At 49.3% G+C, this 26,592-nt stretch overlaps 1 protein-coding gene across 1 annotated transcript; it reads right to left on the bottom strand.

Annotated features, from left to right (window-relative positions):
- Positions 1 to 4,744: 4,744 nt before the first annotated feature.
- Positions 4,745 to 26,547, bottom strand: shrprbck1r (sharpin and rbck1 related). The gene is made up of 14 exons (XM_007895077.2): positions 26,284 to 26,547; positions 21,483 to 21,657; positions 19,788 to 19,910; positions 17,838 to 17,979; positions 16,912 to 17,002; positions 15,751 to 16,045; positions 14,392 to 14,534; positions 14,011 to 14,184; positions 8,773 to 8,933; positions 8,145 to 8,256; positions 7,844 to 8,023; positions 6,834 to 6,932; positions 6,157 to 6,300; positions 4,745 to 5,592 (listed from the first exon to the last, which is right to left on the bottom strand). The coding sequence occupies exons 1-14, from the start codon at positions 26,545 to 26,547 to the stop codon at positions 5,512 to 5,514; spliced, it is 2,184 nt and encodes a 727-aa protein (XP_007893268.1). The 3' UTR covers positions 4,745 to 5,511.
- Positions 26,548 to 26,592: the final 45 nt, after the last annotated feature.

Raw genomic sequence — 26,592 nt, forward strand, 5'->3', positions numbered from 1 at the left:
TTTCGTTCTACCCTCTGTTGTTTAAGTTGAGACGCTGTGCAGAGCAGAACACAAATAAAGATCTTTTGTTACACGTGCCCGGGTCTGTTTCAATCTGTTAGCCTGGTCAGGTGGAAGTTAAAAGAGAAACAGAAGGCAGTTTCTCCTGGTGTCCTGGCCGACAATCCCTCAACGGTGTGGCTTTAGCTGGTTAAACTCCAGCAGTTACCCCAACACACACCCTGGGGTCCCCAGGCTTTGGCTCTTGCCAACAAAAACATCATGTTCTGTCACCCGGAGCCTATCTCCAGAGCTACAGTAGATAGTTGGGATTATAGTATAAGAATCATTAGTATTGATCATGTAGTGAATAGATGAATTAAAGTCACATGGACAGAGTTAGAAAGAAAGATTGAAACTTCAAGGAAGTGGAGTCCGGTGGTTTGATCAGGCCAGATAAGATGGAATAGGAGGAGTATTGTTCTTTTGCAGAAGCTACCCCAGCTGGTACAAGGAGAAACAACTTGAAGATAGGGAAAGAATGCCTGGGAAAAGTGCAGTGGGAAAGAAACCATGGGGGGAAAAAAAGAGTTAGAACACAGCTGGTGAAAAAGGGTATAAAAATTGGTAGCCAAAACTTAAGAGTTTTTTGGAGCCTCCGAGGAGAGGAAGGAGACAAACCTCTACGGAGTGGACCGCAAAGAGGACAAGTCCAGCTTTCGTTGGAGTAAACCACCAGAAATGTTTGCAGCCAGCAGCACAAGAGAGAGAGACAGTGTTTAACTTGTGCCAGCCTTAGAATTTCGTCACAACTTCCTGCCTGCTTGGTAGTATCTCTCCTACTTCCTAAAACACGCACCCAACATACATGCAACGCCGTTAGAGATTATTTAGCCACGTTTCATATATCACATAAGTTTTTTATATGTTTAGAATTTTAGTATTGAGTGTATCTTGTTAAGATAGTTCTTTAGTAGTCATTTAAGCCCGACGAGTAATGATAATGCGTGGGGTGTAGTGTGATGCTTATGCTTGTGTGGTTTTATAATTACTAATAAAACGTTTTAACAATATCCTTGGTGTGGTTTCTGACAAACGCTTGAACCAAATTTCACAAATTTGGTAACCACGAAGGGACAGACGAGTGTCTTGGTCACGAGACTAAGAGCCAATACGGCAATACTGTCTGTCCGAATAAAAAGGACCTCAAGCTTTTGACCGAATCATACTCAAGACACGTATACACACACAAAAAATAAATAATAATAATAATCCTTGCATTTGATATAGCGCTTTTCACGTCGGGAGGACGTCCCAAAGCGCTTCACAGAACACACTGTAAAGTGAATTGACTATATTTGTGGGTGAACGCGGCAGCCAATTGCGCACAGCAACGTCCCACAAACAGTCATGGAGACTTCCCACAAACAACAAATGAAGACGATGGGGAATAAGACTAACAAGATGTTAGGAAAGGAAGGGCCAACTATGTTAGAGACCTATATTGATAAAATAGCGAAACTGGTACTGCATGCGGAGTTAGAAGGGTTGTATGAGAACGTGGAGAATCATGCAGATCCGCTAGAGGGAGCCGTTGATTGGCTTGATGAAATGTCGGGGTTGGGAGTTACAACAATTCGCTCACAAAAGCAAACCGAGCGAGTGTTGCGATATGCCATTTACTCTGCCACGGTCATCAATAAACACAGAGCAGATGGCAGGAATACGGACTTAGGAAAGGTAATTAGAGAGTCCCTCAAGCAGTTAGAAAACCAAGAGGAGTATTTCTTGAACCAGATCAATGACCATCAAACTACGATTTGGAGGCTTTGAATCAAACAGCAGACAAACCCACAAACACTTGGTCTGATAGCGCCTATGTGGTCAACACTGTGACTCTGTTACCCCTTTATCAGTCAAATTCCTTCCGGACGACTGATCGTAAACCACTTATGCACCAGCCACTGTTGCAAACCATTTGGGAAACACTCTCTGCTCGAAAAGACCCCTTTGCACCTGGGAAAAGTTAAAGGACATTCAAAGATCTCGGCACCCCACACCCAGGGGGACTCGGATGCAGATAAAGCTGCAAAGTATGAGCTGCTGCAATGTGGAAACCACCCCCTTCCTCGGCCCTCCAGGTCGCATCGGTGGAAAAGGCTCCTTCTGCTTTGGACATTCGAACTTTACAGATAACGTATATTGCTGTGTTGCAATGGCACAAAGAAGGCAAACCCTCTCCTCCTCCAGCTGACTGTGACTGGGCCCCTTTGACTATGACAACCTAGACAAGTAAAGACTGTACTTCTGAACCAATTTTAATGTACTCGCCCCCCAGACAAAAACCCAGTTGTGTGCATACCCCCAAGCCTGCAAGTGAAAGTATTCACAATATTTCACACACACCCTACATCTGGTCACTATTCTGCAACTGTTACGACACAATTAATTTTACGTAGTATGTGGTGGCCGAATGTGGTAGAGGATATTGCGCAGCGCAACCACCGGTGTTTGGTATGTTTGCAGCATAATCCCCCTCCTCAAGAACAGCAAGAGCTCCTTAAATCGGCACCCCCACCCCATGGTCCATGGACCCATATGCAGATTGATTTCATTGGGCCATTACCAATGGCAAAAGGGGGTTTTAAGCACTGTCTTGTAACACTAGACAAACTTACAAAATGGATTGAGGCTTTTCCCACTAGGACTAACACTGCGCTAACAGCAACATGAGTCCTCTTGCCCGAAGTGATCTGCAGGTGAGGAATACCTGTACAAATGCACTCAGACCAAGGGTCACATTTTACAGGTAAAAATTTTCTCCGAAATGCAAATCATGCTGGGAATCAAACAGAAATTGAACATCTCACACCACCCCAGTCTTCAGGAGTGGTGGAGCAGGGAAATTGGTACTTGAAGACATTGATTAAGAAATTCTGTGCAGATTACCCTGCGCTGTGGACTGAAGTGCTGCCTATGTGTTTGATGGCTAGGAGAAATGCCACTCACTCCACAATTGGCATTTCTCCCCATCAGGCTATGACAGGGAGAGCCATGGTGTCACCTGGTAAAGTGGTATTTCCCAGGACGACACCCATACAAACCAGCCCCTCGGTTTACCGACTACAATACCATAACAAAACCAAGAAATATGCCCGTTGGCATCACATGAATCAGATGAAAACTGTATAATAACCGATATTATGCTTGTTCTTTCAGGAAGCACCATGGAGCACCGGGGGCACTATTGTGGCTGAATCTCCTATACTACATCCACACGACATCCCATTTCCCACCGACGTCCTTTGCCGTGACATACGAACATCAGCGTTCCAAAAGTGATTGCGGTGGGCTGCCATGCTTGGGTATCCATGGCCTTCTCGGGCGTAGGTGAATCCCTGTGATTCAGTGGCGACAGAACGGGTCGAACCTGAACCGGGAGCAGCACCACCAGGGAAACTTTGACATTGTCCTGGTATATGCCTTAGAGGGAGTGACACTACATGGCCAACTTTTATCACACTCGCCCGAAGCTTGTCTCTCCAAGGGGACGACCCTCGGTTACCTAAAAGCTGGGATAGACCCACCCCCCCCCATGTTATTGGAATCAGGAAAGAGAGGAACTGGAAACCATTATTACCGGAGAACAAACATACATCACCTATAACATTTCCAACGATCATGACACCATTCCACAGGCAACCCCAGTAATCAGAGTAGCAAGCGGACAGTCAGCTTACATACTGTACACACTGAGTATAGTTAACACAACCTGGAAGGTAGTTGGAGACACATTTAGGAGCCGTAACAAGAATAGCACCTTTCCAAAGTTAATCATTTCCTTTTCGTCATTAGTGATAATCAAATTGGGTGATTCTAACCAATCCGATTACATTTATCAAACCAGTCAGGTTGGGATCCCCTATGTAACAATTCCTCCTCAAACCCGGACAAATGGACCTCAATGGGGCCTACAATTCCCCTATACCTACACCCAACACACAGGGCAGTACGTTTGTAAGTGGGAGGGAGCCCCGAGGAAAGAATGCCCGAAGTTAATAGACCAGTCAGAGACTGCCTACTCCCGTTTAGAAGTACGCATTGGGGAAAGCGAGACCACGGTAGTCAATGTTACCGGGTCATATGATGATCTTTTGATTTCAGATGGATCAACTAATGGGTTGGTCCCCAGATTACGAATCAAGAAATCTATTAAAATGTGTCATATGAAACATACCCAATCATCTTTGACCTACCCAATTTGACCCTTCCACACCGGTTATGTGATGCTTCTACCTGTGTGGCTTTATAATTGCCAATAAAACGTTTTAATAATATCCTTGGTGTGGTTTCTGACAAATGCTTGAACCCAATTTCACACTACACCTCGAGCCGTTCCCCCTCCCCGCCATGCAACTCATAGTCTCCAAAATCCATCTCTGGGATTTCCAGGTGTAGGTGGGAGGCAGGGAATTCTCAGCTTGGTTTGGATACTCTTAAGCACGGTGATGGGTTTCCGCACGTGTCAGACATCCAGCTGACCAAAAATTCACCCCCCAGGCTGCACTGCGAGGTATGGAGAGTCCAAGAGGGAAAAGTAATAAGACTAATCCTTGCATTTGATACAGCACCTTATCACACCTTCGAGACGTCTAAAAGAGCTTCACAGAACGTACTGTAAAGTGAATTGACTGTATTTTGTGGGTGAAACGCGGCAGCCAATTGCGCACCAGGGATCGTGCGCCCAAAGACAGTCTAGGAATCAACAAGAAAATACATTTTATTTGGCGCTTGTGAACCACAGACACAAGCTGCAAACACACACACACTCACTCTCACACAGCGTCAGGCAAATCCTAGTTAATAATTCTCAGGTCTCTGAGTGGGGGGGTGGTGCGGGCGGGTGGTGGGGAGAGGGGGCGAGAGGAAGGGTGACCCTATTCTGTAAACCTCATCTGGGGACTGTCCTCAGAAATCAACAACAACTTGCATTTATATAGCGCCCCTCATGCAGGTTAGCGTCCCAGAGCCCTTCAAAGCGGCAGAGCACGATGCCGGGGAGTGGGGTGGTGACCCTAGGCACAGTCAAAGAATGAGGTCTTCAGTCCCGACCTGAAGATGGGGAAGGAGTGGGGCGAAGCGGAGGGATACAGGAAGAGGATTCCAGAAGTCCGGGGCGTAGTGGCTGAAAGTTGTACGGTTGTATCAGGTTGTACGGGCACCCAAGGAGAAAGAGGTATGGCTCGAGGTGAAACTGTGGAGATAGGCTCAGAGACAGCAAATCAAGCTTTGGGTATACAGCAGTTGTCACTGGAGGGCGAAGGCGTCAGTCATCAGCCTACAGTGATAGACTGGTCACTGCAGTGATAGACTGGTCACTGGCTGTTGCTCTGCCGTACATGGTGAATGAACAGCCGAGGTGCTCGGACGTACCCAGGTTCCCGGCACCCGACCGTCCTCCGCTGTGCCGCCGGTCACTAGTCCTACCGTTACTGGAGCCACACTGACCGGTCCGCAGGCACCACAGGCAGCTCAATGGCAATTTTGGCATGAGGGGTGACAGCGCTTGCCGTTCACCAGACACCGGCAGCCACCGTCTGTGTCGCCAGGACCCTGAAACAGCAAGACATGCACAATCACTACACCCACAGTGTCAGTCACTACACCCACAGTGTCAGTCTCAGTAATAATAATAACCCTTGCACTTGATACAGGCGCCTTATCACATTGTTGAGACGTCTCAAAGCGCTTCACAGAATATACTGTAAAGTGTAGTGACTGTGTATTGTGTGGGCGAAATGCGGCAGCCGATTGCGCACAGCAGCGTCCCACAAACAGTCAGGGATTGAGTGACCGCAATTTTTTTATATGGGATTATTAAGCCCGGAAAAAGTGATCCACCAATCGACTAACAACCGGGTTCCTAGTTACTGGTGGGTAAACAGAGGCGCGTGGAGTGAGGAAACTTGCCTAAGGTTTCGCCCCGCCCGGGAATCGAACCCGGGTCCTCTCGCTTGCTTGCGAGCGCACTAACCACTACGCTAAGGGACTCCAGAAAGTAGTCATCTCTGCGCTGTCACTCCCCGTCATCTCTGCGCTGTCACTCCCCATCATCTCTGCGCTGTCACTCCTCCCGCTCGGCTCGGTGGCGGTGGTTCCCGGGTGCTGGTGGATTACCTTCGGGCCCCATCGATGGCCTTTAGTGACCCAACAGATCTCAGTGTGGCAGACAGTGCAGCGCAGCCAATCGCAACCGTCCTTCTTCTGGACAATAATGTTGCACGTTGGACAGTGCATCGCCTGTCCTGTCCTCACCAGCGTCTGTAACACACACACACACACACACACACACATAGGCTGTTACACACACACTCACAACATACACAAACACCGTCTCTCTCACACACACAGGCTGTTATATATACACACATACACAAACCCTCATACACACACGCACACATAGGCCATCACACACACAGAAACACACAGGCTGTCATACACACACACACACAGGCCATCACACACACACACAGGCCATCACACACACACACACAGGCTGTCACACACACACACACACACACACACAGGCCATCACACACACACACACAGGCTGTCATACACACACACACACAGGCTGTCATACACACACACACACACACACACACACAGGCCATCACACACACACACACACAGGCCATCACACATACACACACAGGCTGTCATACACACACACACACACACACACAGGCTGTCATACACACACATACATAGACCATCATACACACACACAGCCCATCTCACACACACAGACGCGCATGGGCCAGTCATACACACACAGACTGGTAATTCTGTACCTTGAGCATCTCTGTGGTCTGGAGAGCGGCTGAGTCGCTCTGCGCTCGGCTCCGCAGATCGTCCTGATATTGTTTACAGTTCATTCCCGCGTGGATGGCCTGAGCCGGTCAGAGATCAATCAGAACCAGTCAGCGAGACAGTCACATGCCCAACGTACACACATCCCACTCCCTCTCCGCCTCACGCACACAGTACCTCCTCCCCCCTCACCAATCTCACCCACACCCCCACTCCCCATTCACCTCCCTTACACGCACACCACCTCCTCAAGCCTTCGCCCACCTCATCCAGTCCCCATGACCTCCCTGCCCCCCACCTCGCTGCTGTATCCCGCAATCCCTGTAACAAACCACGTAGGGAAAAGGTGAGGGATTGAGAGAACAGAGGTACCCTGTACCCTGTGGAGTCCTGTAGCTCAGTGGTTAGAGCACTCGTTTTGCAAGTGAGAGACCTGAGTTCAATTCCAGGCAGAGGGCAAAACCTTGGGCAAGTTTCCTTACTCCACACAGAGCCTAATAATAATCCCTCCAAAACAAAACAATAATAAATTGGTCATTTTCAATCTACGACTGTTTGGGGGACATTGCTGTGCGCAATTGGCTGCCGCGTTCGCCCACAAATATACAGTCAATTCACTTTACAGTGTGTTCTGTGAAGCGCTTTGGGACGTCCTCCCGACGTGAAAAGCGCTATATCAAATGCAAGGATTATTATTATTATTATTACCCAATTGCAGGAGCACAGGGCTGAGAGACGGTGGGGCAGGGAGGGCTTGGGGAGGGGAACAGTAATAATAATAATCCTTGCATTTGTTATAGCGCCTTATCACGTTTTTGAGATGTCTCAAAGCGCTTCACACAATATACTGTAAAGTGAATTGATTACATTTTGTGGGTGAAACGCGGCAGCCAATTGCACACAGCAATGTCCCACAAACAGTCGTAGATTGAGAGTGACCAAATTTTTTTTCTTTGAGGGGGGGGGGGTTGGGCGCCTCTGGAGACCTCACCTTGCAGAGCAGGCAGTTGAGTCTCCGACAGAGAGGACAGAGAAACTCATTGACTGTGTCCTCATAGAAACACCAGCCACGGCAGTCCACAGTCTGGCAGTGATAGCTGTTCTCACTGCTTCTCTCTGCCATGGTCACACTGCGCTCCAGGAACCGGCAAAACTCCTCCAGGGACACCAGCTGCAGAAACACAGGGAGCAATGGGATTAGAGGAGGGGAGCGAGCACCAGCACAGACACAATGGCGAGAGAGCAGGGAATAGGATTTGGACCAGATACTGCGACTGATTTCAGTCTCTTACCGCCCGGATCTCTCGCTCCTGGAGTTTGCTGTCGCAGGCGTACGTTTCATCCCGATAAGGGCAGGGCACTGTGGGCTCCAGACACGTCTGGATAAGCTGGGACAGACACTCCCTGCAGACAGCCAGCACAGCAGTCAGCACATCCTCCAGACTCAACAACAACAACTTGCATTTATACAGCAGCCCTCATGCAGGGTAGCGTCCCAGAGCGCTCGACAGTAATGGAGCCAGGGGAATAGGGAGGTGACCCTAGGCACAGTCGAATAGCCAGGTCTTCAGGCATGACCTGAAAATGGGGAAGGTGGAGGGCAAGAGGAAGAGTGTTCCAGAGTTTTGGGGCATAGTGGCTGAAAGCGCGGTCATCAATGGAGGGCACAGAAGTAGTGGGTTGTGGGTTGGTTGGTAAGCAGGGCGGAGAGCTAGGGAGTGCCCGGACATGACTCATCTCAATTTCCTGATTCATTGCATCCTCACAACTCATCCAATTCCCCCCCCCACTCATCACATTCCCCCAACTGATCGCATTCCTCCGATTCGTCGCACTGCAGTGTCTCTACACACTCCCTCCGACCCGCCACATTCACAATATCAGTCATACAGTATTCCCCAACTCAGCGCACGCTCTTACTTGCAGAAGCTGTGCAGGCAGTCACGCAGCACAACGCCAGCCTCCGGCATCACATCCGTCAGACAAATGCGACACTCAATGGGCTCCCTGTTGGGCACCAAGTCTTGGTTGTCCATCCGCAGCAGGTGCTGGTAATTCTGCAGCCGCTCCTGCTCCAATTCCTGAGCCACGCACAAGCAGAGACTGAGAGAAGCCGCGCTCCCTGCCTATCTCAGCTCATCCTCACATACCATAACCATCTGACGCTCACAACTTATAATAATAATTATTCTTATTTTTGATAGAGCACCTTATCATTTGTTATATTATTATTATTATATTATTTATTTATTGGCTTGATATCCACTCAACAACAACTTGCATTTATATAGCGCCCTTCACGAGGGGTAGCGTCCCGGAGAGCTTGTCCCTGGCAGAGTCTGACCCCCGAGCCAGGGGGAGAGGGAGGGTGGGAGGTGGCCGTAAGCACAATCAAAAAGGTCTTTAGGTGAGATTTGAAAGTACTCTTTTCCTCGGGGTAGGGAGGTGACCAAAGGCACGGTCGAAGAGGAGAGTCTTGAGATGGGCCTTGAAGGAGGCAAGGGAGGGGGTGAGGCGAAGGGACTGTGGTACGGCGTTCCAAAGGGTGGGGGCAGAGAGGCTGAAGGCCCGAACGCAGGCAAGGCAGGGGACATGGAGGCCGGAGCCCACTGAGCGGAGGAAATGAACACTCAATCATAATACCATTTGATGCAGCTTTTAAGACCAATAATAAAAAAAATAGTAATAATAATAATATTGGTATAGCGCCTTTCACGTCAGGAGGACGTCCCAAAGCATTTCATGGGATTTAAGGCAAGTGTAGCGACTTTGTTTTTGTGGGTGAATGCGGCAGCTAATTTACACACAGCAATGTCCCCTAACGCACATGGCCTGAGAGACCAATTTTATCTGGGGTATTGTTGGCCAGGAAACCAAAAGAAACTCCTTTCTCTTTTCGAATAGTCCCATGGGATCTTTAACGTCAGCTTTAACAGGCGGACAGGACCTGGATTTAATGCCTCATCTGAAGGACGGTTCCTCCAACAATGCAGCACAACCCCAGCATTGCACTGGAGTGTCAGACTTGACTATGTAATTGTGGGCAAAAGGCTGGGGATTGAGAAACCAATGGAGCCTAACAAGGATGGGGACGACAGGCTCATGGGGCCTGGAGCAGAAGAGGACATGGATTGCTGGTTTCTGGATAGGCTGCAGTGTGTTCGAGGGAGTCTGGCAAGCAGAGCGATGGAATAATCAACAACAACTTGCATTTATACAGCATCCCTCACGCAGGGTGGTGATCCAGAGAACTTTGGTCATAATGAAGGCGAATGAGGATCTCGGCAGCCCGGTTAGTGGCAGAGGCTGATAATGTTATGGAGGCGAGAGAAAGCTGAGCGAATGAGCCTGGGTGTAGGGTGTGTATGACTGTTGGGAGGTTCCACACTGACTCCATGAGGTGGAGTGAGCATCCATGCACGGTGATGCTGTCCTCACCTGAAGTGAGAAGGGGTTGATGGTAGCCAAGCAGGAGAGCCTCTGTTTTGTCAACATCCAACTGCAGAAAGTTGGAGCTCATGCAAGACTTGATGATAATAATGATGAAGCGCATTTTCCATGAAGCAGTAAGGAATAATAGCCATAATTTAGTGTAATGTACGTCTGCAAAATACTGCACAGGTGTTGAGGTTTTATTTCCAGAGTTAGGTTCCGTCATACCATGTAACTATCAGACACTGCAGCACAGGAGAGACCATTCAGCCCATTGTGTCCATGCTGGAGCTCTCTAATCCCATTCCCTGCTCTCTCCCCATGTTGTCTGTGCTGGTGCTCACTCCCCCACTGGAGCTCTCTACTCTAATCCCACTTTCACCATTGTGTCTGGGCTGAGTAAGCCAGTTTCCAAACGAAGACTGAATTCAAGGATCGTGTTTGAATTTTAAGAGCTAATGGTCTGACAGCGCTGGACAAAATGGGTTTTATAGGCTCTGATGTCCTTTATTAATAGGATGCCCAGAACTGCACACAGTCCTCTTAACTACGCCTGACCCACATCCTATATAACTCTCATACTTCAGTATCTTTCACCGAGCTGGTTCCATTTCACAGATTTCCATCACACCTGCATTAGTTCTGTCCAGCACACGTTACATTCTTCCCACAAGTCTCAGCACATCCCCTCCTCAATACCAAACCCACAACGTTCTTATTAAACAAGCAAGTTATCCGTTTATTAAATAAACACATTCGGTAATTCACATTTACACACATTCACTCAGTGGCTCCTTGACAATGCTCCAGGATCTGCCCTGGCTTCTCACTGACCAGAGGACCAGCCCCGATCAGGGCACCATGGACAGACAGCTCCAAACCAGCCTTATACCAAATCCCTCATGGCAGCTGGCTCCCAGATGTCCCACATGTGGAAAGCCTGCCTCATTGCTGGACTGTGGTTTGTGACACCAGTGCCAGTGAAGGACATGATGTGAGGACAAGGATCAATGGGCAGAAACCCAGATGAGAGACTGAAGCCCACAATAATAATCCTTGCATTTGATATAGCGCCTTATCACATTGTTGAGACGTCTCAAAGCTGTAAAGTATATATTGTAAAATGAATTGACTATATTTTGTGGGCAAAACGCGGCAGCCAACAGCACACAGCAGCATCCCACAAACAGTCGTGGATTGAGTGACCAAATCATTATGTAAAAAAAAAAAATTTTTTTTGTAGGAACTATTACCCCCGGAAAAGCGATCCGCAAATTGACTAACAACCAGGTTCCTATTTACTGCTGGGTAAACAGAGACATGTGGAGTAAGGAAATTCTCTAACGTTTCGCCCTGCTTAGGAATCAACCCAGGTCCTCTCGCTTGTGAGATGAGCGCACTCATCAATATGCTACAGGACTCCAATAAGGACACTTCCCATGCACAGGAACAGAATAAGAGGAAGGCATTTACAAAACGATGCCTGGGTGAGGAAATGTTTGGGATTTCCAAGTCGATAGAGTGTAGGAGGAAGACTGAGAGATGAGTCAACCAACTGCATCTCTTTTCATGTGTTAACTTTCCAAACTGCTTTACAGAGACAGTGTGCAGGGAAAGGGGAGGAGGAAGGTGACCACAAGGTCAGAGGAAGGTTTCCAGAGAGGGGATCAGGTGGAGGGATTCTTAAAAAATTTAGGCGGAATGGAAGAGTGATAGAGGTGAGGAGTAAAAAATATATATCGGATATCAGAAAGTGTAAGTGCCTGCCAGAGTCCAGCACAGCCAGTCTATGGAAATGACTGGCACCGTCCTTGCTCATTCCTTGAGTGGAGATAAATTACCTTTAATCCCTTTTACCGTCCCTTCGGTCATCCTCCCACCCCCACCCTCCCTGCCCTCCAACCAGCTGAATTCCCACCCCCTGCTTGGGTGAAACCATCGACTGTCCAGTGCCTTGGGATGTCCTCCCAACCTGAAAGATACTACAAAAATGCAATTTGTGGTTATTGTAGTCATTCTCTGCCCTCAGTAAATTCAGGTCTGGAAGGGACCTTCACAACTAGATGTGACACAATCTCAGGTGGAGGACATCACCCGGAGCAGCAACTGTGACTGGTTTCTCCCTCCCAAACCCTGAGAATAACCAGAACAATTCAACCTCCCACTTGTAGCCCCAGCTGAGACCAGCAAACTCAGCACAAAGTGGGACTCCAACCAACCAGCTCAGGTCCATAAAGCTGCAGGTTTGTGAGCAGGTCAATGGGACTGAATGGATTGCTCTTAAAAACACAGTTACAGACACGACGGGCTCAATGGCCTTCTTCTGTGCTGCAAAGGCCGGTGATTCTGTGGTCCCCACTCCTTGGCGCTCTCCACAAGAGGAGGATCAGCCCTAAGCTTGGCCTCGGTTAGTCAGTTACGTCTCCAACACTCACCAGAAAACCTCAAGAGGGCTGTTGGAGCTGCGTGCTGGAGCCCTGACCTCACTGTGGGTCCTGGAAAGAATTGTCAGCAGCCCTTCACCCCCACCCCCAAAACACACATCAATTCAGACAAACAGCCAGTGATGGAAACAGTGGGCTGCAGTGTAACCACAAAACTGCCCCTCACACTCTGGATCCGAGAACATTTCTCATTAGAAAAATACTAATAAAACCCTTCTGTTAAAATACATTCATCGCCGTATCTTCATACCAACTGAGTAAGCGCCATCGCACCAATGCCAACAGTCAGTAACAGTCAGGGGGGCAACGGAAGGGTGGGGGGGGCAACGGAAGGGATGGGGGGCGGGGGAGAGGGCTTAGTGCAGGTACAGCCCTCACCCCTCCGTCCTCCAAATAACTAGGTTCATACATCATTGGTTGTGCGGGATGAGCTCAAAGTAGAAAGCAGAGAGAGTGTGAGTGTCTGAGAGTTCCACCCGCGCCCCCCCAACCCACCCAACTGAACTGATCCACTGGGAGCACAAGCACAAGGCGAAGCTGGCTACAGTCTGTCAAATAGCGTCAGGTCGCTGCGGTTGGTCGAGTTCAGTCCCAATGTGGACGACTGTTCTTCTCTTCTTCCTTTTTCCTGTCGATTCAAAAACAAGAAAGAAGAGAAGGCAGCGGGTGAGTGAGCGAGCGAGTCCGAGCAAGAGAGCGAGGGAAGGAGAGAAGGAGGCAGGGAGCGTGAGATCCCGAGTGAGTGTACGGGAATCTGAGTGAATCTCCGAGACTGAGAATGCGAGCTTGTAGAGTAGAGTCTAACAGTAGAGTCTAACGTTCAGTCCTGTTATATGGAGCATCTCACAGCTCAGGAGGCCACTCAGCCATGACGCTCGCTCTCTGACAGACATCTCTAGTCACATCTACTCCCCAGCCCCCCCCTCCCCACACACACACAAATAAACATACACACCCTAATATTTTCCTCTTTAAATAGTATTCTCATGCTCTTTTAAAATCTATCAGTTTCTGCTCTAGCCAATACTTAAACACATCAGAGTCCTGCCTTGTGTCAACACCTGCCTGTTTCACATCCACCGCAGTCCCCTACCACACACGAGAAGAGAGCTCCAGTGAGGGAATGAGCACCAGCACCGACACTTTGGGCTGAATAGCCTCATTCTGTGCTGTAATGATTGAAATAAATGCGCTCTCTATTTCTGGTATGTATCTCTCTCTTTCTCTTCTCTCACACTGTGCACAAGGCGATGTGCCTGCTGTATCCTCAGTCAGCACTTACCTGGTGATATTGCAGCATCGCCTCTTTCTCTTGCAGGATTCGACACATCTCTGCGTCGTCGGGGGAGTATTGTTGAGGTACGGAGTATTCCGGGGGTCGGGGGCTGCTACACATCTCACAGCCGGGCCGGGTGGGCTTGTTAATGTACGTACATTCTCTACAGGACCAGCCATTCTGGTGGAAAATTACAAATATAATTTTGGTGTTAACCCTGGATATTGTGTGTGGACAGGGAGGTTGGCTGGTTACCACTGGCTACCTATGTGAACAAGTGAGTAGGTGGGACAGTTATTGCCAGTTATCTGTTTGCACAGGGACATAGGCGGGTTAACACTGGTTACCTGTGTGGACAGGGACAATAGGCTGGTTAACAATGGTTACCTGCGGGGATGTGGACATGGTAGTTGGGGGCTGGCTATCTTGTGAAGGCTGCAGTTGTGGTAAGGACTTTAACTCCAGTTTCAGATACTGTGAGATGTTGGTGATGTCCATCCTTCCTTCCCTGTCCTTTGAAAGCATCCGACCTGCAGAGACGAGACTTACTGTCACTTTCAAGTTGTGTATGTGGTCTTTCTAAATACAACAACAACAACAAGATTCCATTTATAAAGCGCCTTTCACGTCAGGAGGACGTCCCAAGGCGCTGCACAGTTGGGTCATGACCCGAGCAGGGGGGAAATGGTGAGGAGAGGGAAGGGAGGGAGCAAGGAGGGGGGAAATGGTCAGGGTGAGGGGAGGGAAGGGAGGGAGCGAGGAGGGGGAAGAGAGTCGAGAGGGGAGCTGAAGGCATGGTCAAAGAGAAATATACAATGCAATGTGTGTACAACTACCACCCACCCCATCCTCACCAGCCTCCACACACCCACTACCCCATCCTCACCAGCCTCCACACCCACCCCATCCTCACCAGCCTCCACACACCCACTACCCCATCCTCACCAGCCTCCACACCCACTACCCCATCCTCACCAGCCTCCATACACCCACTACCCCATCCTCACCAGCCTCCACACCCACCCCATCCTCACCAGCCTCCACACACCCACTACCCCATCCTCACCAGCCTCCACACCCACCCCATCCTCATCAGCCTCCACACACCCACTACCCCATCCTCACCAGCCTCCACACCCACCCCAACCTCACCAGCCTCCACACCCACCCCATCCTCACCAGCCTCCACACACCCACTACCCCATCCTCACCAGCCTCCACACACCCACTACCCTATCCTCACCAGCCTCCACACCCACTACCCCATCCTCACCAGCCTCCACACACCCACTACCCCATCCTCACCAGCCTCCAGACATCCACCCCATCCTCACCAGCCTCCACACACCCACTACCCCATCCTCACCAGCCTCCATACACCCATTACCCCATCCTCACCAGCCTCCACACACCCACTACCCCATCCTCACCAGCCTCCACTCCCACCCCATCCTCACTAGGCTGTGTCTGGTTTAGATACTCTTAAACACGATCATCATAATAATAATTTTTGCTATTTATATAAGGCATTATTGCGTCTTCGGGACATCTCAAAGAGCTTCACAGAATATACTGTAAAGTGAATTGACTGTGTATTTTATGAGCAATATGATAATAGGTTTCTGCGCGTGCCAGACACCCTGCATACCAAAAATGCTGATAAATTCTGCCTAATCCATGGTAACGTCTAGGTATCCGGCGCTAACTAGTCCAACTCCCCCTTCTACACAGGAAATCAGTGTTGACCTTTATTTGAGGACGGCCTGGGGGGTAGAGTGCTGTATTTCTGTCTCTCTTCATTGAGGCTCAGCCGCCTGGGGAGATCAGGCAGCGCCTCGCCGTGTGAAATGATGGCCAGTGCCTGCTCTTCCTCATACTGCCGGCGAGACAGGCTGGCCAGCTTGGCCGACAGCAGGTAGAGGAACGCTGGGTCACCATCTTTCTTCACCCCGTAAGAGCTGATCGTGCGTTCGTCCACCGCCAGGCACTGGCCAATAATCCAGCGCTGCACACTCGGGTGGAAGCCATAGTCCCGGAAAATCTAAGGGTGGGAGGGGGGAAAGGGGACATATGATTGTAATAATAATAATCCTTGCATTTGATCATATGGAGTCCTGTAGCTCAGTGGTTAGAGCACTCGCTTTGCAAGTGAGAGACCCGAGTTCAATTCCAGGCAGAGGGCGAAACCTTGGGCAAGTTTCCTTACTCCACACAGAGCCTAATAATAATCCCTCCAAAAACCAAAAACAATAATAAATTGGTCATTTTCAATCTACGACTGTTTGTGGGACATTGCTGTGCGCAATTGGCTGCTGCGTTCGCCCACAAATATACAGTCAATTCACTTTACAGTATATTCTGTGAAGCGCTTTGGGACGTCCTCCTGACGTGAAAAGCGCTATATCAAATGCAAGGATTATTATTATTATTATTTGATGTAGCGCCTTATCATGTCGTTGAGACGTCTCAAAACACTTCACAGTGTGTACTGTACTGTAAAGTGGATTGACTGTGTATTTTGTGGGCGAAATGTGACGGCCTATTGCACACAGCAGCGGTCCCACAAATAGTCGTGGATTGGATGACCAATTTTTTGTACTGCATTGTTGGGAGGTGCCGTCCTTCAGTTGAGACGTTAAACCGAGATCCCGTCTGTGGCTGTCCAGGTGGACGTTAAAGATCCCATGGCACTACTTGAATAGAGAAGGGAGTTTCTCTCTCCCTGTGTCCTGGCCAACAATCCCCCAAATAAAATTGGTCATTCACTTCTTGGCTGTGTGCAACTGGCTCCTGGGTTCACGCAGAAGGATGCACAGTCAATCCACTGTGAAGTGCCAGGGTATCCCACTCCTGATCACTATGCCGAAGCCTTGACCAACATAGTCTGTTCAGTCACACGCCACCTACCTGTTGCTTTAATGTGTTGATAGTGGCATAGGGGAAGACCTTCATGATGATAGTGGCTGATGAAGTGGAGTCTTCTACCCCAACTTTCATACTGCAAGGAAACGAGAGAAAAAGGATTGAAATTCAGCCTCTGCCACCTACCCTGGAACCTACCACTGCCCCCACAAAATTACCTTTGTATTGTTCCTTCTCTTTGACCGTGCCTTCAGCTCCCCTCTCGACTCTCTTCCCCCTCCTCGCTCCCTCCCTTCCCTCCCCTCACCCTGACCATTTCCCCCCTCCTTGCTCCCTTCCTTCCCTCACCCTGACCATTTCCCCCCTGCTCGGGTCATGACCCAACTGTACAGCGCCTTGGGACGTCCTCCTGACGTGAAAGGCGCTTTATAAATGGAATCTTGTTGTTGTTGTTCCTTTCACTTCGGGAGGAACTTCACAAGGTGGTGGACAGTCAGGGATTTGGATATAATTATAATCTATTTATAATATAATACAATATAATTGGAGTTGAGGTATAGATCATTCATGATCTAATAGAATGACGGAACAGGCTCAAGGGGCTGAAAGGCCTTCTCCTGCTCGTATTTCATCCCATTCTCCCATCCGACCCCATGTCCCTGCAGTCACCCCTCCCACCACATCCTCCCATATGGGAGGGACGGGAGGGAGAGAATGGTTATGTGTGTGTGTGTGTGTGTGTTTGTTTGTGTGTTGGGGGGAGGGAGAACAGGGCAGGATTTGTGGTGAGAGTGAATGAAAACGGGGCAGGATGTGGGTGGGAAGGAAAATTATATAATCTATGATTAGATTATAATTATATCCAAATCTCTGACTGTCCAGCGCCTTGTGAAGTTTCTCCCGAAGTGAAAGGAACAATACAAATGTAATTTTGTATTGTATATTATATGGGATTGAGAATAGGTAAGTACCTGATCTGTTGTGTCAGGTATGCAGTTTCCTTCAACCGGATACTGAGCGACACCTTCTGCTGAGCGAGAGCTTTGGCGGACTCGGCCGTGGACAGCAGGTCTCCTGTCTCAATGGCTTTGGCCAGTCTAAGGATGAGGTCCTCTGTAGAGAGAACAAGGAAAAAAACAGGAAAATTAGCAATTAATTTGGGGGATGGTCAGCCAGCACATCTCTTTCTCAAAGGTGTCAGGGGATCTTCAATGTTCATCTGAAAAGGCAGTCAGGACCTCAGTTCAACGTTTTTTAATAATAATAATCCTTGCATTTAACATAGTGCCTTACCATGTCTTTGAAATGGCTCAAAGCGTTTGTAGAATATACTAAAAAGTGAATTGACTGTATATTGTTGTGGACGAAACGCAGCAGATAATTGAGCACAGCAAACAAGGCGGGGGACATGAAGCAGGCCTTGAGCGAAGGAAGCATGCAGGATAGTAGGGGGTTAGGAGGTCTCAGAGGTAGGGGGGAACAAGACCATGGAGGGCTTTGAAGGTGAGGACCAGGATCTTGAACTGTATCCTCTGTGTGATGGGAAGACAGTGGAGGATGGGGGTGTTAAGAGTCACGGAGCCTGGTGCGAGTGAGGACAAGGGCTGCAAAGTTCTAGCTGATCTGCAGCCTATAGAGGAAGGAGTTGGGGAGGCCAACAGGCAAGGAGTTTGCGTAGTCAAGCCTTGATGTTATGAATGCATGTATGAGGGTTTCAGGGGCCTGCGGTGTGCGACAGTGGCAGAGCCAGGTGATGTCTTAGGATGCCCTGCCCGGGAATCAAACCTAGGTTTGAGGCAAGTTCTCTAACCAATACACTGCAGGACTCCATAGGCGATGCATTAAACAAAGAAGCACCACATCCCCCCTCCCCCAGCACTGCACTGAAAGTCAGCCTAAATTGTGAGCTCAGAGTCCCGACGTGGGGCTCGAACCATCACCTTTGAGTGTTTGAGCCTGGAGAGTGTCTGGGCAAGACTGACACCTCGTGAGCTGTAAATTACAAGCAGGGTAAAGGTGGAGAGACTGGGTTGTGCTAGGCAGGATTCAATTAGCACCAGAAGCCAGAAATTCCACCTAGTCTTTTCCCCTACAATTAAAATTAAGATGAGAAAGAATTGAGAAAAATTCTTAAATTCAGTCTTAATCTGGAAGATGGCTTCTGTCATTCCAAATTGAGACTGGATTTCAGAATTTTCCATTCTGGGTGATATTACATTTCAAGACAAAATGGTCTCACCGACGAGGTGGAATTTCAGCCACCGGCGGGTGTTTCAGGTCAGGACACTGGGACTCTTTTAAGAAACAGCTTAATGCTGTAATGGGAGGATTGTCAGGTGGGGACTCTGGAAGGATGAGATCAAACAGGATAAAGGGCCTTTTTTTTTGCCAGCTGGGAATCTGACACATGCAGAAACCCATCACCATGCTTAAGAGTATCCAAACCAAGCTAGGACTTCCATGTCTGCCACTCACACATGGAAATCTCAGAGATAGATTGTTGGAATTGAATGTGTTCTTACCTAATTCCTGGAAAGCATTTAGGTACAGGTTGGCAAGAGCCAAGTTTTGGGACCCCAGTGTGCCAGTTGGGGTAACTGCTGGAGTCTTAACCAGCTAAAACCCCATTGAGATCGCTGTATGGCAAGCTTTCCCACTGCTTGTCCAGCTTGGACCATCTTACCCGTTAGGGGTTTGGCTTTGCAGGGTTAACAGGAGCTGAGTGAGAGGATTCCCTGCCCCAGTGACTGGTCTACCCTTGCCAGTCTTGCCAATGAGCCAGGCTGGTTGTGCCCTGCATATGACAGCACAAAAGGTCTTCTTCACTCAAACCTCTGGTATTATCTCCTACACGTGAAAATTCTATATGTGTGAGTGACTGAGCCAGCCCACTCACCCTGAGTTGACAACGCAAACAGTACCTGTTCTGCTGAGGTCCCCTGAAGGTTTGGGCAGGTCCGTCCAGGGCTGGGGAGGGTCGGTCGCTGGTCGGACCGCATTCGTCACCACTCCTGGTGAGTTTGCTGGAAGCGCTGCACAATTTGCTACAAAATGAAAGTAGATGGCTTTAACAACAATTAATCCGTGCACTCGATCTATAATAATCCTCCTTGTATTTGATATAGCGCCTTATCACATCGTTGAAATGTCTCAAAGCACCTCACAGAATATACTGCAAAGTGGATTGGTTGTGTATTTTGTGGGCGAAATGCGAGAGCCAATTGGCACAGCAGTTCCCACAAATAGTCATGGATTGAGTAACCAATTTTTTTTTAATGGTGGGGGTAATTATTACCCTGGAAAGCAATCCACCAATCAACTGATGACTAGGTTCCTACTTACTGCTAGGGAAACAGAGGCGTGTGGCGTAAGGGAAGAGAGGTGGGAGAGTGACCAAAGGCACGATCGAAGAGAAGGGTCTTGAGGCCGGCCTTGAAAGAGGCACGGGAGGAAACGAGGTGAAGGGACTGTTGGATGGAATTCCAGGAGTGTGGGGGCAGAGAGACTGAAAGCTCGGCCATCGATGGTAGAACAGGTCGGGCGGGAGACATGGAGCAGGCCGGAGCCCGCTGAGCGGAGGGAGCGGGCAGGTTGGTAGGGAGTCAGCAGGTCAGAGAGGTAGGAGGGGACAAGGCCATGGATGGCCTTGAAAGTGAGGATGAGGATCTTGAACTCGATCCTCTGGGGGATGGCGAGCCAGTGGAGTCAGGCGAGGGTGGAAGTGATGGGGTCACGGAGCCTGGTGCGCAAGAATACATGAGCTGCAGAATTTTGGATGATCTGCAGTTTGTGAAGGGAAGAGCTGGGAAGGCCGATGAGGAAGGAATTTCCATAATCGAGTGTTGATGTGACGAATGCGTGGGTGAGGGTTTTGGCAGCCTGAGGGGTGAGGCAGTGGCGGAGTCTGGCAATGTTGCGGAGGTTGTGGTAGGCAGTGCCGGTCATGGCCCGGATGTGGGGGAGAAAGGACAGTTCGGGGTCAAACATTCAACTGGAGAAAGTTGTCCCTCGTCCAGGAGTTGATGTCGGACAGGTAGTCGGTCAGGACACCAGTAGTCCTGGAGTTCAGGGTGGAGGCAGAGAGATAGAGTTGGGTGTCATCCGCATACATATGGAAATTTACCCCATGTCTGCGGATGATGTCGCCAAGTGGGAGCATGTAGAGGGTGAAGACGAGGGAACCGAGGACACAGCCCTGAGGAATACCGCATGAAACGCTGCGGGGGCTGGAGGAGAAGCTGTTTGCAGAGAAGAAGTGGAGGCAGTGTGAAAAGTAAGACCTGAATCAGTCAAGGACAGAACCTTGAAGGTTGAAGTGAGAGGAGAGGCGGTGGAGGAGGATTGAGTGGTCCACAGTATCAAAGGTGGCGGAGAGGTCGAGGAGGACGAGGAAGCAGAGGGAACCCTGGTCACACATGGTCAGGATGTCATTTGTGACCTTGATTAGAGCAGTTTCCAACCAAGTAAAAAACTGAAGAGTCGACATTGAATCCATTGTTTGGCAAACTTTCCGCTATTTGTCCAGCTGGGAGCACCCAACCCGTTTCAGCTTTGGCTACAGCACCGGCTTCCTGCTCGCTCTGGTCCCAACCCCACCCACCTCCATGACCACATACCTTTCTGGATCTCCCTGAGTGAGCTGGTGATGATAGTGGACCACTTCTGTGCCTCGCTGGGGTCCTCGAAGTGGAAGACCAGCTGATCAGAGGGCTGTCCCCGAGAACTGAAACTGTGGCAGCTTGGGCTCTTGATCGCATACGTGATGTCCTTCAAATTAAAATCATACAGGCTCTGGACAGGGAGAATAAAACGGGATCAAATCAGACAGGCTGTGGACAGGGAAAATAAACCAGGGCTGGGGTGAGGGGGGGGGGGGGGGGCGGTGAGAGGATGGAGGGAGAGACAGGAAGGAAGAGCAGGGAGGGAGAGAAAAGGAGAAAGTCCTGGGATTAAATTGCATTCAGCTTTCCAGAGAATCGCTCCTACCTGCAGAAGTCTGGTTGGGAACCTCACTCTAACAATCAGCAACTGTGACTCAATGAGTCAGAGGAAAGATTTTAGGGAACTCTTGAAGAGACAGAACTTGTGAGTCCCGAGGCTAGTGTTCTAGCCTCGCAAGCGACAGGGTCCGTGTGTCATTCCTGGGCGGAGCAAAGCATTGGGCAAGTTTCCTAACTCCCCATGACTCAGAAATACAATGCACTTTACAATATATTCTGTGAAATGCTTTGACATGATAAGGCAGTATATCAAATGCAAGGATTATTATTATTATTATAATAACTTCAGTATGAGTGATTCTAATAACCTAGTTTGAGGTTTCAGCACATTTATGCCTTGTGCTGGACTCTCAAATCGCACATCTGGTCATCGCTTGTTCCTGTCCTGAGCTCACCCCCACAGGGAGATTTCTCCAGCACTCCCTCCATAACCTCTCTCCCTTTATTATCCTCATAAACACTCAACCATGCTTTTCAGTCAGAAACATCTTTAAATCTTCCTTCCTTCTACTCTCATTACGACACCTGAGGAGGACTATGAGTTGTTGCTTTACGTGAGTGGTTTCAAACAACTAACCAAAGGCAGAGCAGCAAATCAACGCTGCAGAACACAATCTTCTCTTCCCATATAAGAGCAGATACCCTTTACCCGCTATAACACCTGTGTAAAGCCCTCCCTCTCCCTCCCTATCCCAGAGATAGATTGTTCGAATGGAATGTGCGCTCTCTCCCTGGTGGGACACATCCCGCTTACCTAATTCGCCTCCCATTTTAAAGTCTTGGTCCCACTCACTTGGAATTCCCCCACTCGCTGGTCTAGCATTTTGAGAATTAGTTTCCCTTTCTAAAGGGAACGTTTTTACACACACACACAAACACCACACGCACTTTCCTTGAGATTCTTTCTGTGGTAGGTGTTTACTCCCAGCCATTCAGGCATTACAGCTACCAGGCACCAACCCTGCAAAGATATGTGACCTGGTGCCACTTCCCTGCATGGTCTCACCCTCTCAAACTGTGCAGTTTCCTGCAACTGCGCATTCCAACCTCAAAACCTCCTCTCTCCCACCTCTGGTCTCTGACGACACTGTGCATTAGGCTGGATCAGTTGTCACTCTCGTTAGGAGATCACACAGGTAAGGAGGGGGGGCAAGGCCATGGAGGGCCTTGAAAGTGAGGAGAATAATTTTGAACTCGATCCTCTGAGGGATGGGGATCCAGAGGAGCCGGGCGAGGGTGGAGGTGATGGGATCACGGAACCTGGTGCGGGAGAGGTCACAAGCTGCACGATGCTCCGTTCTGGATGATCTGCAGCTTGTGAAGGGAAGAGTTGGGAAGGCCCACAAGCAGGGCGTTGGCATAGTTGAGCCTGGTTGTAATGAAGACGTGTATGAGGGTTTCGTCGGCCTAATGGGTGAGGTAGTGGCACAGTTGTGGATGCTGATAGTACCTGAGATGCGGAGGCGCTAATCGGGAGAGCCTCTGTCTTGCTGACATTTAACTGGAGAACGTTGTCACTCATCCAGGATTTGATGTCTGACAGGCAGTCTGTCAGGACATCAGCAGTCCTGGAGTCGAGGGTGGAAGCAGAGAGATAGAGTTGGGCGTCATCCACATACATGTGGAAGTTGACCACATGTCTGAGAATGATGTCACCAAGAGCGAGCATGTACAGGTTCAAGAGGAGACGACCGAGAACAGAGCCCTGAGGAACACCGCACAAAACAGTGGGGAGGCTGGAGAAGAAGCCATTTGTAGAGACAAAGTGCAGCCGGTGTGAGACAATTTACAATAATTTAGACACTCAATCCACGACTGTTTGTGAGACACTACTGTGTGCAATTAGCTGCCGCTTTTCACCCACAAAATACACCGTCACTCAACTTTACAATATACATACCGGGAACAACCAGTCAGCTTAACATCAGTAGTGGGGAAACTTCTAGAGACTAAAATCCAGGACAAAATAAATTTTCCCTTAGAAAAATATGGGTTAATAAAGAACAGCCAACACAGATTTGTTAAAGGCAAATCACATCTAACAAAGTTGATAGAGATTTTTGATGAAGTAACGGAGAAGGTGGATGAAGGTAGTGCAGTTGGTGTAGTTTATATGGATTTTCAAAGGGCATTTGATAAAGTGTCACAAAAGAGACTTGTAAGCAAAATAAGAGCCCACGGTATTAGAGGGACAGGGGCATCATGGATACAGAACTGACTGGGAGACAGAAAGCAGAGAGTGGTGGTGAACGGTTGTTTTTCTGACTGGAGGGAAGAGCGCAGTAGTGTCCCCCAGAGGTCAGTATTGGGACCACTGCTGTTTCTGATCTATATAAATGACCTGGACTTTGGTACAGTACAACTTCCAAGTTTGCAGATAATACTAAGCTAGGAAAAGTAGTAAACAGTGAGGAGGAAAGTAGCAGATAGACTGATAAAATGGGCAGACACGTGGCAGATGAAGTTTAATGTGGAGAAATACAAAGTAATGCATTTTGGGAGGAAGAATGAGGAGAGGCAATATAAGCTGATGGTACAATCTTAAAGGGGGTGACGGAACAGAGAGACCTGGGGGTTCATATAAGTAAATCTTTGAAGGTGGCAGGACAGGTAGATAAAGCTGTTTAAAAAAGCATACGGGATACTAGGCTTTATAAATAAGGGCATAGAATACAAAAGTCAGGAAGTTATGATGAACCTTTATAAATCACTGGTTAGGCCTCAGCATGAGACTGTGTTCAGCTCTGGGCACTACACTTTAGGAAGGATGTCGAGGCATTGCAGAGGGTACAAAGGAGATTTACTAAGATGGTACCAGGAATGAGGGACTTCAGTTATCAGGAGAGGCGAGAGAAGCTGGGATTATTCTCCTTGGAGCAGAGACGGTTAAGAAGAGACTTAATAGAAGTTTTTAAAATTATGAGGGGATTCGATAGGGTGAACAAGGAGAAATTATTTCCACTGGCGGGTGGGTCGGGAAACCAAGGACATCGATTTAAAATAGTTGTTAAAAGAGACAGAGGGGAGGTGAGGAGCAATTTTTTCACAGTGAGTTGTTTGGATCTGGAAGAGACAGCACAGACTCGATGGGCCAAATGGCCTCCTTCTGTGCTGTATAATTCTATGATTCTTATTCTATGATTCTATGATATTCTGTGAAGCGCTTTGAGTTGCCTCAATGACATGATAAGAGACCATATCAAATGCAAGAATTATTATTATTATTATTAAACTGAGGCCCAGCTGCCTATTCAGGTGGATGTTAAAAATCCCATGGCACTATTTGAAGAAAAGGGAGTTTCTCCCGGCGGAGAACAGGAGGTGGATTGGAGGGGTAAGCATGTCGGATAGATAGGGAGGTGTGAGAGAACGAAGGCATTTGAAAACGAGTGAGAGGGTCTTGAAATCAATCTGTTTGGTGATTGGGAGCCAGACTAGGACTTGTGTGATGAAGTTTTGAATTAATTGGATTTTGTGTATGGTGGAGCTGGGGAGACCAGCGAAGAGGGCATTGGAATAGTCCAGCTGGGAAGTGACGATGGTGTGAACGAGAGATTCAAATGCGTCGGTTGTGAGGTAAGACGGAAGCGGACAATGTGATGGAAGTGGGAAAAAAAAAGTTCCTGGTCGGGGACCGGATGCGTGGTAGAAAGGAAAGCTGGTATTCGAACTTGTCGCCTAAGTTGCGCAAGGCTTTGGGGAGTCCGGGGGAGAGCCTGGGAAGGTTGAGGAGTTCAGGAATGAAGACGTTGACAACAACAACACGGTCACATTTGTCTCGCGCCTTTCACGCCGGGGGAGATGAGAGGGGCAAACTGACGGCCGCGTTCACCCACACAAAACAATCACTGTGCTTAAAAAAGTATATCCTGTGACGTGCTTCAGGGCAACCTCCTTACGCGAAAGGCACGATACCGAATGCAAGAATTAATAATAATAATCATTATGGATTGCATTTATCTAATCCCCTTCACGTCGAATAAGGTCTCGGGAGTGCTTTGCAAGGGCAGGGCAGGCGGCAAGCGGTTTGAGGGGGTGGGGGTGGGGTGGGGTGGGGGTGGGGGGGAAGGAAGGAAGGAAGGAGGTGACTGGCATCTGATGCCCTTCAAAGAGTGTCATGGGATCTTTGACAGCCATGGGATCTCCTGCACAGGCGGGAGGACAGCATTCTCGCTTTAACATCTCGTTCAGAGGGACGAAGGAAACGGTGTGGCGGCAAAGTTGAGACTTTCGCACAAGTTTGGCCTGAGTTAGGAGCCCGAGGCGAGAAGTTTTCAGCGGGTGTTGTGCGAGCGAGTCCCCGGTGTGGGAAGTCCGAGTCGCTGGGACCGGTGCTGGCGATGGTGAGCTCACGGCAGTGTGAGGCTGAGGGGGGGGGTGGGGGTGAGCGCGGGGGGGGTGACCGGCGGCCGCTTACCAGGCTCTTGGTCAGGCGGCTGTGCCTGAGGTTGACCCGGAGCCTGAACTCCCCGGGCCGCTCCATGCTGAGCAGCAGGAACAGCGGCTGCTCCCCGTCTCCCAGAGCCCCGGGGCCCGGCCCGCCGCACACCCGGCACGACATCAGCACCGTGGCCTCCTGCTGCTGCTGCTGCTGCTGCTGCGGCGGCGGCTGTTGCTCCGAGCGCTCGGCCGCAGCCGCCGCCGCCACCGCCGCCTGTCCAGGCGCCTCCTTGGCCGCCATTTGCCCGTCACCGAGAATAACAAACCGCCCGGACCGCTTTCACCG

Source organism: Callorhinchus milii, unplaced genomic scaffold (assembly GCF_018977255.1).
Source record: "Callorhinchus milii isolate IMCB2004 unplaced genomic scaffold, IMCB_Cmil_1.0 Scaffold2, whole genome shotgun sequence".
NCBI lineage: Eukaryota > Metazoa > Chordata > Chondrichthyes > Chimaeriformes > Callorhinchidae > Callorhinchus > Callorhinchus milii.